The following is a 15,244-nucleotide window of genomic DNA, read 5'->3' as shown; positions in this document are numbered from 1 at the left end:
AATTCAAATCCGAGATCTGGGCTCGGTCAAGAGTAAAGTCGATAAGGGGAGATTTTGGCCATTTCTGGCGAGAATTCTTGATAAACTCTTGATTACAATATTGAATACTAAAGTAAGTATGAAACAAGACAGACTATAGCAATCAATAGTCGACTTGGCAAAGCTTTGTAGTCATAATTAGTTGTAGCAACCTAACTTTTCACATTTACTGTCAAAATCATTAAGATAGAAGCAGTTTAATGCTTTGGAGCACTGCAAAAAAGAATCAAGATGCAAAATATCTTGTGATTGTCAGTCTTATCTATTGTAGTCCAAACTGTGTGGAGCGGCATGTTTTGTCGAGTTTTTTTTTGTGAATGTCATGATCCGCTGTGTGGTATCAATCGTGACTTTTCCCTAAAAGAAACCCTTTCTCCTACACATTTTGTGCCTACCCTAACTCAACCTAATCACTAAAATGCTCTTCTATCCCTCACAATCCAGAACACAGAGTGTCCAAAACTCATTCCAATTTTCTATTTGTTGACGGGAACTATTAATGATGAGCCAATTATATTATTTGATTTTCTTAAGGTAGAAAAAAAAATAATAATTTTTTGTGTAAAGAAATTTTTCATTTCTCTGTTGTACCGAAATTTCAGGCATTGTCTCTTGTTATAAGCCACAATTTCATTTTTCTCGCGCATTTTTCACATTAATTTTACATTAAAAACATCAACTAATTTGATTATAATTTCTGTGGCTTCTTTAATGACGTCATTTTTTGTGTTTTTTTTGCGGTCATCATTTTTGATTTGTTGATCTTTGCTTTCTCCCGTGTCTGGATTGACAGAAATTAGTCGGAAATTAGCGTGTGAAAAAATTATTCAAATTTATCATTATTTTGAAAATAAAAATTAAAAAAGTCACAAGAACGCCTGCAGTTTCTCACTAATGGCTCATTTTTCTACCTTTATGCCTTCAACATAAACAACATTCACCCTCGACTGTACACGAAAATAAAAAGTGAAATTCTAATTAAAATTCATCGTCCCTCGTATTTTCATTTCATTTTAAAGTCAACGTGAAGAAAAAAGTTGAAATGTCCTGGTGTTTCTGTTGGACTTGAGCGCATTTCAGCCCATAATTAACGGTTATTTGAAATTTGAATCTACAACGACTTTGGAGAATTCAAATTGTTTTTTAGAATTGTATGAAAATACTGTCAAAATTTCTTTTAGGAAATTAACGGTCAAAATTTTTTTGAAATTTAACGGTCAAAAAATATTTAAACTTTTGACGAGGGGAAGTTTTTGAGATACTTTCTCAAGATTTTGTAAATAAATTGAAAAGTTCATAGAAAAATCATTAATTAAAGCATTTAGAGATAGTTTTAAGCTACCAAACCAAGTGATAAGCCAGAAACTCGATAAGAAGAAGCAAATGCTTCAGATCCAAGGTCTCTAGGATGTCTAGTTGTTGAGATTTCGAGCCACATCCAGTCAGCCGACCAAAATGACTTTAAAATCATCAATTTTTACTTCAAAAATGCACTAAAAAGTCACAAAGTTCCGTGCAACCCCAAAAAAAATGCAAGAATATAAAGTCGGTAAGTAATGAAATGTGACTCAACATGTAGATAGATATATAGAAAAAAATATAACAATTTTTAATAACAAAACGAAGGCCATATGTAGAAAGAAAAATTTCCCACGCCTTTACAACCATTCACCTTCCATATCAACATCGCGTATTCGAATGAAAAAATATAAAAATGTTGCTTTTTTTATGTAAAAAATTATGCACCTGCACAGTAAAAATGAGAAAACTGTGAATGTGTATGCATGTATAACATGAATATAATGCGCGTATTTCATGCAGTAAGTTGCACGGTTTGTGTGCTGTTTATATGCGATAAATTTACGGATTCTATATGTAATGTGCATTAAGATATAGAGGAGCAATAACAGAAACAGAAAGAAATATACGTTGCGAAAGAGATGGATGAAATGGAAGTATGAAGGAGATAACTGACAAAAAAAAATTACATAAATTCGATGAGGCATTTCAAGGCTGGGAAATTTTTCTTGCTTTTTTTGCATATTATGAGGTTGACAGGAAAAATATTAAAAAATTATTATTGCTAGCTGTTTATGGCTGGATATTAGATTAATATTTTATTAAGTGATTTAGATCAGTGTTGTCCAAACTGTGCTGCGCTATGGCTCAACTAAGTGGTAAGCCTCGATCAAAACCGTACTCGATATTAGGTTCTTGCCATTTCTAAACGGGACATAGCTTGGACAGCACTGATTTAGACCAAAAAAATATTGAAATCAGGCATAAAAAGATCAAAAAGGGACGTACAATTTAAAAATCGAAAATTTTTGAAATTTTTCAATTATTTCATAAGATTCGAACTTGGACTTTGATGAGATTTTTACCTACATCACTAATTTCTGTTTACTAATCCACATCTTTTCTAATCCACATTCGTCAAACTCACTAGAACAAGGAAACTGCCTTCATGTCTGCCCTTACTTAACAACCCCCAAAGCTACTCAAAGCCAATATTCATAAACCATCTATCCTCACACTTCCCAGCATCAGTTCATTTCTCCTCACACTTCCCAGCCACAGTTCATTCAAAATATCAATAAACCAAAAAGGAAAATACAGCAATTTACGATACCATAAACCTGTTGTAAATGCCCTTCAAAACAAGAGCAAAATATAATCACAAACAGATGTTTTGAGTCAATTTTTTTCGCGAAAACTGAAAATTATTTTAATGCTTTAAGGGAAGAGAATGGTGAAAGGAACTAAAGTACTGACATGATGGAATTAAAACAGTTAGAGTATGTAAAATACATAAAAATATTTTTGATGCTTGGCTGACTTCATTTCGCAATTGGTCATATTTTAGATGGCTTATTGTGTTAGTTTGAGAACTAAGGCATTAAAATTGAAATCAAACTTAAAATCATAAAAAATATGTAGATTGATTGATGATGGGGTTTTTGGGTAGAGAGCGCATTTGATGTTGAGCATTGGCAGGGACGTAGACTGGTAGATTGGGGGACTTGGGAAGGCGAAGGCATTGAAGTGGAGACCGAGTTATGTGCCACAATAAGTACATTGAAGGATATAACAAAAGCCTCTATAAAGCACCTTGTCTGAGGGGTGGCAGCCCCACAATCAAGCTAGGGATGATAAGGCTTACAACCGACCATAGCACACTTCTCTCAAAATAAGAAATGTCCCCGTTCAGTCAAGGAAGTTACTTACTAAGGTGTTCAATGAGATTCCCATAAGTAAATCCAACAAAACGACCACATTATCGACTAAACTCAAAACTTTATGCCACTTTATGCAATTAAATGTTACTTTTTAATTAAGCGACTCTTTACTTTGGCATTTTTTTCTTAATGGCCGACATTCATACATGCAAATAAACATTAGCTAAAAATGATTAAAAAAAAAGAAGTGGAAGCTATAAATTTAAATTTTACAATATTTTTTTTTATAGCACCTCCGCACACCAATAAAGGCCGCCCTTGTCATTTATTGCTTTGATGTGACTCCTTTTGTCACATTTACACATTTAAAATGATGATGATAAATCGTATGTACGAATGACTATATATGTGACACATTAGAACCTCGTGTGATCATCAAAGTGTTAAATGTCTCAGTCCCGCAATAATGCTCACCTGATCGTAATAAGTAACCATAAAGAAGGAATTACATAAAAAATTAATTAATTTATCATCACAGACAAATCTCTATAAAGTGACTTGAACCTTCTTTTTTTCATTTAATTCGATTGTTATACGAAAAATTTTTCATTTTAATTCTTAATGTCCATTGTTTTCGTAGCTCGGTTCAAGCAAGTAGGATAGAACAAAAGAATTGTAAAAAAAATCGCATTTTGCGTTTAAAATTAATTAATATTTCTTTTTAATGAAACATCATACATCAAAAGGCAATATACATGTATATATATGCGGAATGAGTATGTAGATACATACAATATTACATTTTATGTTAATTAATATAAATAAAAAACTATAAAGTGAATATAATAAGAAGAAGGAATGAAACGGTTGAGACATAAATTTTACTAGTAATTTAGCTAGTAAGTTTATTTTATGTAAATTAATGTCATCATGTAGAATAAAAAGAAAGCTTCAATCGGGTTCTCAAAGTCAGTGAATTTTGATAGAAGTTGGGGTTATGATTAGTCAATTTTTAATTTTAGCAAAAAAAAAATTGTTTTAATTTATCTAAGTTTGACGCAAAAAAAAACCACGGTCTATAATACCTATCAATAAATTTAGTGATTTTCTGGGATTCGAACCTTCATATGGAAGCTAAAATCTTCCGTTTAATTATTGAACTGCTGAGAAAAATCGGACAAAAATACTACTTTAATCTGTAAATTCATAAACTAGCATTCCCGAGCTACACAAATGAAGAGACCTACGCTACGGAGCTTTTAGGGCTCATTTAAATGCAAAGCTGAAAGTCGACTTGGATTTTGTATAAAAAAGTCAACTCAAGTCGACTTGACTTCATATCAAATTTGAGTCAATTTAGTGGTCAGTTCAAAGCTCTTTAATTAGCATCAAATAAAAGGCGCCAATTTTTGGCAGCCATAAGTGCGCCAAACAGAGACATTTATCATTTGGCATTAATTAAAGAAGTTTAGCGGAGCCTTTAAAGTACTGTGGACGAGCCATCTTCATTTGTGTCGCTCAGAAACACCAATCGACAGTCGCCTCTCTATTGCGCATCCATACAGCTGCCATATGACATCCATGACAAACCCTTCTTGATTCATGTTGCTCGGGACATTTGCAAATATCAAACTTCAAAATCCAACCTTCATTAGCATTACAATTGCATTAAATCGTCCAAATGCATCACATTAAAGCAAATAATCATTGCGATTAATGCCATCAAGATTATTATTTCATAAAGTATAAAAAAATATTCATAAAAGAATTAAAAAATATTATAATTAATGTACTCATTTTAAATGTCCATAAACAATTTTTTTCTATATGTGTATTTATTGTTATAAATGCTGAATAAGCGATATATTGTTGCCTATATGCCTCTTTTAAGTTCTGTATTTCGGCCACATTAGGCACTGATGCGAATATCCGGTCCATCAGAAATGTCGAAAAAAAAATAATATTAAAGAAAAATTGTGTATATAAAAATTTATATGATACGAATCAAAATGAAGAAGTGAGAAAGGTTCAATATACATATAGTATTTTTGAAAACATCCATAAACCATCTTGCGAATGTGTCGAGAATTTCGGAATAAGAGTTTGAAAAAAAGAGGTAATAAAGTCATCGCGTAAGAGGAGAAGGCTTTTGTTTAATATGCTCGTAATATTGGATGGTATTTATGGGATGTTGTGGATGAGGATTGGTGTTTTGAGGATGGTTTGACTGGCTGTAGAGGAAGCTGAAGGATTGAAGACATTGTGGTCATTTATAATGAGATTTGAGGTTATATGAGTCGAAGTGGGTCGGTAGCGTAATGGTTTGGTCATTTGGAATTTGATTTTCAACCACACCGACCTAGCGAACCAAGGTTCGAGACTCGGCATGAGCACATTTTCACTTGTTCCTTTTTCAAATCAAATTTTCAAAAGTAGCTTAAAAGTCTTCAAGGGATTATGTCCACTATGACTGGAAAGCCTAGTTTTGAGTACGATGACTTGGTCCTTTGAATATCGTCATGAACCATTCCCAAAAATCATCAATAAATGCACATTAACCTAACTGCATCAGCAATAACTTTTATGCTGGATTTATTGATCGTCTAAATATCAATTTCCGTTCAGTTTCTTTCTCGCATTTGCAAGCAGCAGCAGAAGCACGAAAAAAACTCTTTTTCTCTTTGTACATTTCTTTCTTTCCTTTCTTTCCCCCCTTGCATACGCCACGCGACTTTTTTCTCATCATACTTTTTTTTTTCCATATATATATTTTGGTCCATAAAAACAGTCTGCAGCAGAGATTGTTACAGGAGGTATAAAAAAAAAACCAGATTCGCGGACGACTTCTTATTACTTCTTATTTTTTTCTTCACTGCTGCGTTCTCAGTCACTTTATATATTTTTTTTAATATTTTTTTTTTCTTCTCCATCATCTCACCTTCTTCTTATTATCTTTCTGTACTTGCTTACTTCAGGCATGAATTGTTACTTATTTTTATTATTATTAACCAAACCAATTACTGTATTTAAATTGAAGGTGAACGAGAATAATCCTCATTCATGATTTTTTTTTTTACTTCTTATTCTTATTATTATTTATTTCTGTTTCCACAATTCATTTCATTCTTGATACTCAACGATTGAGAATTGAGTAGTTCACTTACTACTTAAAGGCTAGTTAGTTAATAGATCCACATGGCAGGTGGAACGAGAGCAAGTTTACAACTTTTTTTTTTTACTTTTCTTGCTGTTGCTGTTTTTTGATGTTCGAAAAAAAAAGTAACGACGTACATGGAATGTGAATGAAGGGATTAAACGAACACTGTTCGTTGAGGTTTTACATCCTCTGTGATATTGTTATTTTATTTCACGACGACGATGTTGAGCGTTAGCGCCACATCCTATGTTGATGTTGTAATTGATTTACTTTTTATGTTCGGAAGAAAACCGCAAGCTGGTTCTTGAAATGACATTTAAGATGTTTGTTTGGTTGAGGCTGGTTGAATGTTATGCAACATTCTAATGAGTTGGGTTAGCAAGTAGAAGAAGCTCTGATTGAGTATCTGGTTATGCGCGTGACTTGAGGATTTAAAGGCTAATATTGAAGTCTGTAGACTAGTTTAGTAAAATTGGAGAGGTTAAGGATATACTAAAGGTGGGCAACCTGTGTGACGCGACACATTGGTGTACTTGGTGAGCAACCTGTGTACCACGGTACATTGGTACGCCGTGAAATGTCTCAGGTGAGCTAAGACCCAAAAAAGGTTGCCCACCAATGTCTTAAATCATTTGAATCTTCTGAATCTCCCGAAATGATTGCCTTATCAGAACCTTAATCTTTAATTCTATCATGCTTCTAACTTTATTCTAATTAGCCTTTCCCCTACTCAAACACTAAATATACACATAAAATCATCAAAAAGATATTGATCAAAAATATTGGCATGAGATTGCTGTAAACTTGTATGTAGTCACAACAGCAACAGAAGCAAAAAGAGAAAGAGCTTATAGATTGAAAAAATTTAAATCATAATATAAAAACGAGAAAATGATAAAGTTCGACGTCTTAATAATGAAACAAAATAAGAAGGAACAGAAAAATCAACTCTTGGGAGTTAAAGGCTGCATGGTTAGATTCGTGTGGTGTGTACGCGTCTGTCTGTTTGTGTATCCACAAAAGTCATAAATATCAATATCCATCCGCCATTTAAAATAAATTTCATTCATGAAAAATATTTTTTTGCTTTCGTACCTTTGTAAAAATTTGAATGAAATGAGTTAATGAATGGATGAAAGATGGAAGTTGAATTGTTTATTGGATTTTGAGGTATAGGGCGCATTTATGTGGAATATTGAACTAAAATTGTAGTTAGGATATTGGGTGGTTGAGAGCTGCTTATTTCTATCTTGTACTAAGTGGTCTAAAATTATGCCGATATTGAAACTCGGTCCCGCCCCAGAGTTATGAGAGTCCTTTCCTCTTTTTCTGTCCGCTTCTATCTCAAGCAACACGACGTTGAACAGTAATGCGAAAATGTCAATTAGATGCGAGAACAGAGTTGATTTGTGCAAGCTTTGTAAAATTGTCAGCAAAAGAGTTAATTGAAAGTAACTCAGACTTAAAGTCTGTATAGTTCCAGTAAGTAATCAAATGCTGTCAAATTCAGCATTCTCGATCAATATCAGCTAAGAAGACAGACATCAACTTCAAATGATACAAATTCTACATTTTTACTGCTCTAGCATCAAGCCATTCATAAAAAAATCCTGCCCAATCTAACAATCAAATCAGAATATCGCGCCAAAAAAGCCAACAGAGAGAAATTGACGATTTAAACAAAGTGGATTTTAAAATCATTAGAATAAATAATTCATTACAATTCAAATGCAAATTCCGTCCATCTCTCCGCATATTCTGTTTTTTTATTCTTTATCCCTCATCCCAACCTTCTATTGAGATCAGCGAATGTGTCTATTTTATTTATTTGTTTTCGCATCATCTTCATTAGCATGAAGAGAATAATTTTACATCTCTGTATCATTTATCTAGCTAATACAATCGGATTTTTATGTTATAGAAACTCAATCTATGCGATATTCTTATATTTTCGTTATCGAATATCACCAATTTTTGTGTAGGCTGGTAATTGATTGGCATAATAATAAAGTTTATCTTGATAAAAGATCTCTTGTTAGTTCAGCAACAAATGAATTGGATGGACTATTAAATGATCAATGAATATTGTTGTCTGGAACTATTTTGTTCAATCAAGTCTTTCGTTTCTAGTGCCATCTCGTGGCGAGAATCAGAATTACTTAGTGATTCTTGAAGGAATAAATCTCTGATTTATACAGATTGCATAACCTTCAAGGGGCAACCATCCATTAATGCCTATTTTCATTAAAATAATTAAAAGCATCTAAATGAAATTGCATTAATCCTCAACAGTCGAGTTAAATTCAATTGTAGATATCTTTTAATTGAAATGAACTTAGCAATTAAAGACCTTGAAAATTATGAAAACTTTTTTTTATATAAATGCATGTAAATGTTCTTAAAATCTCTTATCCACTCAATAGCATGTCGTTAATGCTCTTTTTATTGTCTCTTGCTTTTGTCTTTTAATCTTCTCATCGATTAAGACTGTTTGTCGATGCTTTTTGTTCGAGCTGAATTTTCTGTATTGAAGTGCAACGGTTTGGGATTTCAGTTTGAAATAATAGGCAGCGATAGAAGCAGCTAAAGAAACAATTGGACTCACTACTATGACTTGTTAAAGAATGAACTCACAATTCCTTGTTAGTTAATTATTAAAGAAGATCTTAATTGTTTGAAAATTGTAAACAAACTGAATATTTACAAGAAAGGGTCAACAACTATGTGCAAGGGGAAAATCAACTAATTGAAGTTGGATACAATTTGAATTTAAAATGACAGTTTGAAGTTAAATTTAGCCGAAAATTAAGCAAAAAAAATCCTTTTGGATGTAATTGAACATGATTCAATCCAAAAAAAAGAAAAATCGACTATCCAAGCATCACAATCCCCTTAAAATGCGCTAAAGTCATTACAAATATAAAAATAGTCATATTAATTCCTCTTCTTCTTAAATCTCATCATTCGTTGAAGACGGCTTACAACTTACAATGTAGACATGATGAATGAAATGAGACTTTAATATGATTTCATTCACATAATCATAATTCTAGAAAATTGTGGATTGACTTGACTTAAAACAAAAACAAAAAAGAGAGACTAAAAACCTTAATAAACGAGTGCATTTTATAAGTTACGGAAAATTAATAATTAATGATCTATTAATGTTGGACCCTCATCAAACAAAGTTTTGGATGTTTGTAAATACATTCGTGATACAATTTTTGGACATAATATCATTATAAATGGCCATTTGACCAGTATTAGTGGAATGTTATTGTCTTTTAAAATGAGAGATAAATTCTCACATGAGCTTACATGTTGCTTACATGTTGTATGCTATAAAACATAATTGATGATCATAAATTAATCTGACATTTCATTCACAATTCTTTCTTTTTTATATCTTAATTATATCCAACAAAACTGAAAGAAATGTTCAATTAAAAACAATAGATTAACATAGCGGTACTCACCACATGATTCTTCAGATAAATCTGATAAGCTGGGAACTTTTTGGATACATCTTGGTCCATCATCTGGCTCCTCTTTGAGAAGCATTGGTGGCTCGCCATCATATCCCTGGAATCAAGTAAAAAATATATTAATTTAAATTTTAATCACGTGTACTTAACGTATCTTGACGTATAGATGTACACAGGAAGCTAATTTGCATGGTAATTGAAGAGGCTAGGGACAATTTTATATTCAAAGTAGACATTCACATTTCTGATGGATACGAATCGATGAGTTTTTGTAGTTAATGCATTTTTTTAGTGACTGAGTATGATGCATTTGAGTAGATATGCAGGAATGACTCCATGTGCAGTGGTTTGACAAGTTTGCAATCGAATTGGGTCGTACACATATTACGTAAGGCTCTTAGAGAGGAGGAGGGTTGGGTTCGTGATTTTGAACCTCATCAAGCAATCATGCACGACTTTAGGGAAAAAGCAATAACAATATTCAAAGTCAATCCCTAAAAGTTCTTATTAGAAACTCCACAAACTGACCCATACAGTCACACATCCACAGATTTATAAATATCATCAGAGGGTGAGCACAACGAGACAGAACAATAAAAGTTAATTGCCTTCAAAATTATTATAATATTAGCAGGTAGATACAGTAGATTATGTATATTTTTTGGGCACATGACAAATTACCTGTGCATATTTATGGAAGTAAAATCCCCTCAATTGTGATTTTCTATGAAATTGTAAAAAGACCATTTCGGAACTGATGTGGAACTGCTGTCAGCAGGAAGTTTAAAGACCCCTTTTGCATAGTCATAGGAATCATGCAAAGGTTCACTTGATCGTCAGTCATGCACCACCATCGAAATTGCCACCAAAGGTTTAATTAAGGAGTTCTTTACTCCATGAAATGTGATATTATTAACATACAGACATGATTTAAACAATGCATGAAGGTTTTTTTTTATGATGGCATCGACCACCGCGAGAATGCTTTAATTTTTCAGTAAATTCTTATGAGAACCCGCAAAAAAAATATTGAAAATTTTTGGAAGAAATTTATTATCATCAATCAGCACTGATGTCATTTGATCTCGTGAATATTTATTATATTTTTCTTGAAAAAAAAAATCACTGAATGGGAAAAATGAAGCAACCGAAAAAATTATTTTCTCTTCGAAAAAGTGTCAAGTGTCGCGTCTGAAATATTTCAGATTGAAGCAGACTGTAGGAAAAAAATATTGAGAAATTAGTTGTGGAAGATAGATCATTTTTTTGCTAAGGGATTAAATTTTCATAAATGGGGGTCGAGTGCTTATGATGTCACGTGATTTGAGAGAATTGGAGGTCTGATCGACGTGGAGCTAACTATCTAAATCACGTGGTTGATTGAGGAACTCAATCGAATAGCATAAGTCGGTCTATCAATCCAAAGTCCGGTACCAAACCAACGTGATTCTGATTCCAGATTTAAATCGAATCTGACATCAAGCCAGAGTCACGTCGATTGCTGATCGATCCACCGATTAAGCTCAAAAAGGCAAAACATGTAAATGGACATCATTTATGAACAATCCCTCAAATTCCGACTTTTTCAAAGAATAATTATTTATTGAGGCAGGAACTATTCATTCCCCAAAAAAAAACTAAAGATTAATAGGGCATTGAAAGAATACATTTTAAAAAAATATTCAGGTCTGTTCATTTGATTCTTAGGATTCTCAACAATTTTCTATGTAATTTAAGAATAACATATTGTAAAAAGTCAAGGTTTCATGCACGAAAAAGAAGTAGCAAACTGAGAAACTAAAGAAAGTGAAACTGAAAGAAAATGAAAGAATTTACAGAAAAAACGTGGCTAGTCTTTTTGGGAAACATTTGACTATGAAAGACTAGAACTTGTCTGTTTATGGTCGAGACTTTACATGGATCATGGCATGTTTCTGTGGATTTTTGAGTCTAAAGGTTTAAATTAATAGCTCAGAATCAAGAATGTAAAGTCATTATTGAAAATATGTCAACTGTCATTTAATATTCAAATTATATTTGCAACAATAATGAGTTGATTTTCCCCTTTTATAGTTGTTGACCCCTTCATATAAATATTTTAGATTAATTCTAATCTCTGAAGAATAAACATCGTTGTTATTGAATTAAATTCATAAAAAGTCATCAATTAAACTTATTAATAACCAAGCATTGTTGCTTTATATTCCAACAGCAATTCATTAACCAAAAAATTCCCTAAATCCAGCACAATATTTCATTTTTAAGAATTTAATCTCAAATAAAATGATAAATTTCATCTCATTGCGATTATTAAGCCTCAGTGTACTAAAATTGAGATCATAAATTTGCAAGATTAAAACTCATCATCTGTTACTTCTGCCAGATACACGAAAAAAAAAGATATTCTGAATGTTGAAAGTAAATTCTCGTGTATTGCAATTTCTGCGTTGAGTGAATTTGTCAAAATATTTATGGCATCAATGCTTGTTTCATGTTCATGAATGCCAGAATTATTCACTCTCACTTATTATACATTATTGTTTACAAATAAGAAATATGAAGCTACACACGGGACAGTATAACAGATTAAAAGAAAATATACAGTATGTCAAATATTTAAGCGCACGATGAGTATGCAAAAGTCTGAGTTTGTCAAATAAAATTAATAATTAAAAATATGAATAAATATATCATATGGTCCAGCCAGAACAGAGTGGCGATAATGAATACAAATTACGTTTATTTTTTTTCGCAAAACATCTTCGCTTGTAATTGCTTGTCAAAATTAATATCTTCGCTTTTGCAAACCCGAGAACTGTCATGATATAGTTAAAAGTTAATACATTTTGCGGCTGTATCGCATCATCATGAACAATTCTAATGGAATCTCAAATTCGTGTTAATAATTTTCATTTAATTTAAAGAATAAGTCATATTTACATTCATCGGCACTCGTTTAATGTAATGATGAATAAGAGAAAGTAAATATAAAGATCTAAATGTATTAAGAAGGGGCATAACTAGGGGTACTTAGAATTGGGTTCAATGATCTAAAAGTACCGAATCAGTTTCAACAAGCGTCAATATGCAGAAATTGTCATTATGTGCCAAAATCAGGAGATATGTTGCCTTAGATCAGCGTTGTACAGCCTTTCAACGCCACAATCACCATGAGGGTATGTCACGATCTAAATCGCATATGGCCTTCGGTTCATTGTTCACACTTGCGTGTCGCGGCACACAGGTTGACCACCACTGCCCATTGTCACATTGTTATATTGATTTTGTTGATCATTTTCATTAAAATGACCAGTTTAACACCCTTGTTCAAGAAACGACTTGAAGAACTCCCAAAGCCCATCCCAAACCAGTCTCTAAGATCTCCAAAAACCTATCCCCAAGATCCCTTCACCGCCCCTGCTACTCCAGAACAACACACATTCTACGACAAAAAATCTACAACAAATTTTTCTTTGGAAGTCATTGTCGCAAATGAGACGTGAAATAGCAAAACATGTGCAAATATAAATGCGCGGCCTTTTTTTTCATCATCACGTTGGATGAGTCGAGTGTTGTTGATTCTAAACGCAAAATACAAGCAGAAAAAAAAAACATTAATGCGAAGAATGAAGAAAAAATTGAAAAATCCCCACGAGCTGAGATTTCCATGAATGAATATCATAATCGTACATTCGTGTTCTCTCTCTCGTTTTTGACGTAAATTCTAAGTAAGCTAACATCTACAAATGATGGAAATGAGTGTACAATGTATATATTTATGGAAACACGAGTTGGATAGCATATATTATGGAATCAACTGCTGTTTTACAACTGAGAATTTGATAATGAAATTGAGTGTTTAGTTTCTAAGGTGATGGACAAGGGAAAGTGATTTTTTGAAGAGTTAATGTTTGGAAACTTGAGTAGCATAAGTGAAGGAGGGTAAGGCACTCTGTTTGGTAGTTGCATGGATGTTCCTTGGCCACAAGGATGTCACACTAGCTCAATTTGGATGTCAAACGAAAGCGGCTTTAGCAGAGCCTTAAAATCTACCGGGGACCTTCTTTATACGTGTTTCTGGGTTGGTAACTAGACTGATTATCAAACTCTGACCTGCCCGTGCCAATAACATTCAGAACAACACTTTTTGGATCCATTAAATCACAAAATCTTGCTAAAAAAAAGCCGCAAGACATAAATTCTTCAAAAATATAAAGATAAAGTTCGTCTTTCACATTTAGAGCACATTTGCGTATGTGCAAATAAAGTAAAAAAACCAGATAATAATAATAACAACATATGACTGTTTTGAGGGAGATGAAGATTAAAGTCAAAGTGACATTTATTTTTCATATTTTTGTGCCTTTCTTCTTCAATTTCTTTATAAATTTAAAAATACTGAATTATTAAAACTCTTTTTTGCAGCATCACACATGTTTGCATCCTCATAAATGCCATTTAAAATTAATTGTCGCCGATGCATTTTTCTTGTGTATATGCATTGTGTGTATGTTTTATATTATAATGCATCTGTATCATTTATTTCTTTAAATCCCCCTCCATCTTTCCTCCTCTATAACTTTTCCATAAAACAGAGCAAAAATTTATTTTGAAATAAATTGCAGTTCCTTTGGAATATTTTGTCAGATTCTGTTGACCCATCATCATAGTTACGGTGCTTTCTTGAATAGCCAAAGTCGGGTAATCGATCAAATATCCGACCCCAGGTCAACGTGAATGACTTGGGTCCGGATTCTGTTTAAATCCAGCACCGTCCCAAAGTCCTTAATATTCCGAACTTACAGAAGTTCTTGACGAATAGAGTCGGCTTTACGGACGTTCTTTCCACACGGCAATGGGTCTTTATGCGCCCCGTCCAAGGAATAGGAACTAAAACCGTGCCAGAGTTGCTCCAGGGTCAGATTATGGATCAATACACCGACTTGTGCTATTCGGGTTTGCTCCATAATTTGCTCCATCGGATTTTGGGCGGAAAGGACGATTCAATTCGCCATCAAGCTCTGGACCTTTATTTAAAAAATGACCGAAAATGCCAAACCCTTAGAGACCGTTCACTAGTGAAACACAAAATAAGGACTTTTTTGACCCTTCTCCCCGTTAATACTTTATAAGTGAAGCAAATCACCAGGTCAACAACCCAATTTAACTCATTCTTTCCATCCAATTTACATCCAATAAAATGAATAAACTCATCATAAGGATCATTGGGACATCTCGTACGTTGCAAAATGTTCAGTTTCTTTTCTTCGAATTTGTCATACACACTTGACATGAGCATTCTGCATTTTGTAATATCCATTCAGGATGTTTAGTATTTTCAGTATGTATAGTATGTCAGCGGAGGAAAATTTTTGCATCATGTT

At 32.9% G+C, this 15,244-nt stretch overlaps 1 protein-coding gene across 1 annotated transcript in view; it reads right to left on the bottom strand.

Annotated features, from left to right (window-relative positions):
* The window catches only part of pnt (ETS transcription factor pointed), a 141,556-nt gene that overhangs the window by 90,407 nt on the left and 35,905 nt on the right, over positions 1 to 15,244 (bottom strand). The window contains exon 3 of the mRNA XM_070649666.1: positions 9,852 to 9,957. Within this exon, the coding sequence (XP_070505767.1) occupies positions 9,852 to 9,957 (106 nt within the window). The remainder of the gene's footprint in view (positions 1 to 9,851; positions 9,958 to 15,244) is intronic.

Source organism: Chironomus tepperi, unplaced genomic scaffold, assembly GCF_022539635.2.
Source record: "Chironomus tepperi strain 1889 unplaced genomic scaffold, CSIRO-AGI_Ctep_v1 contig_429, whole genome shotgun sequence".
Lineage (NCBI taxonomy): Eukaryota > Metazoa > Arthropoda > Insecta > Diptera > Chironomidae > Chironomus > Chironomus tepperi.
Note: the sequence above shows the minus strand (reverse complement) of the source record. Positions and strands in the feature narration are given on the sequence as shown.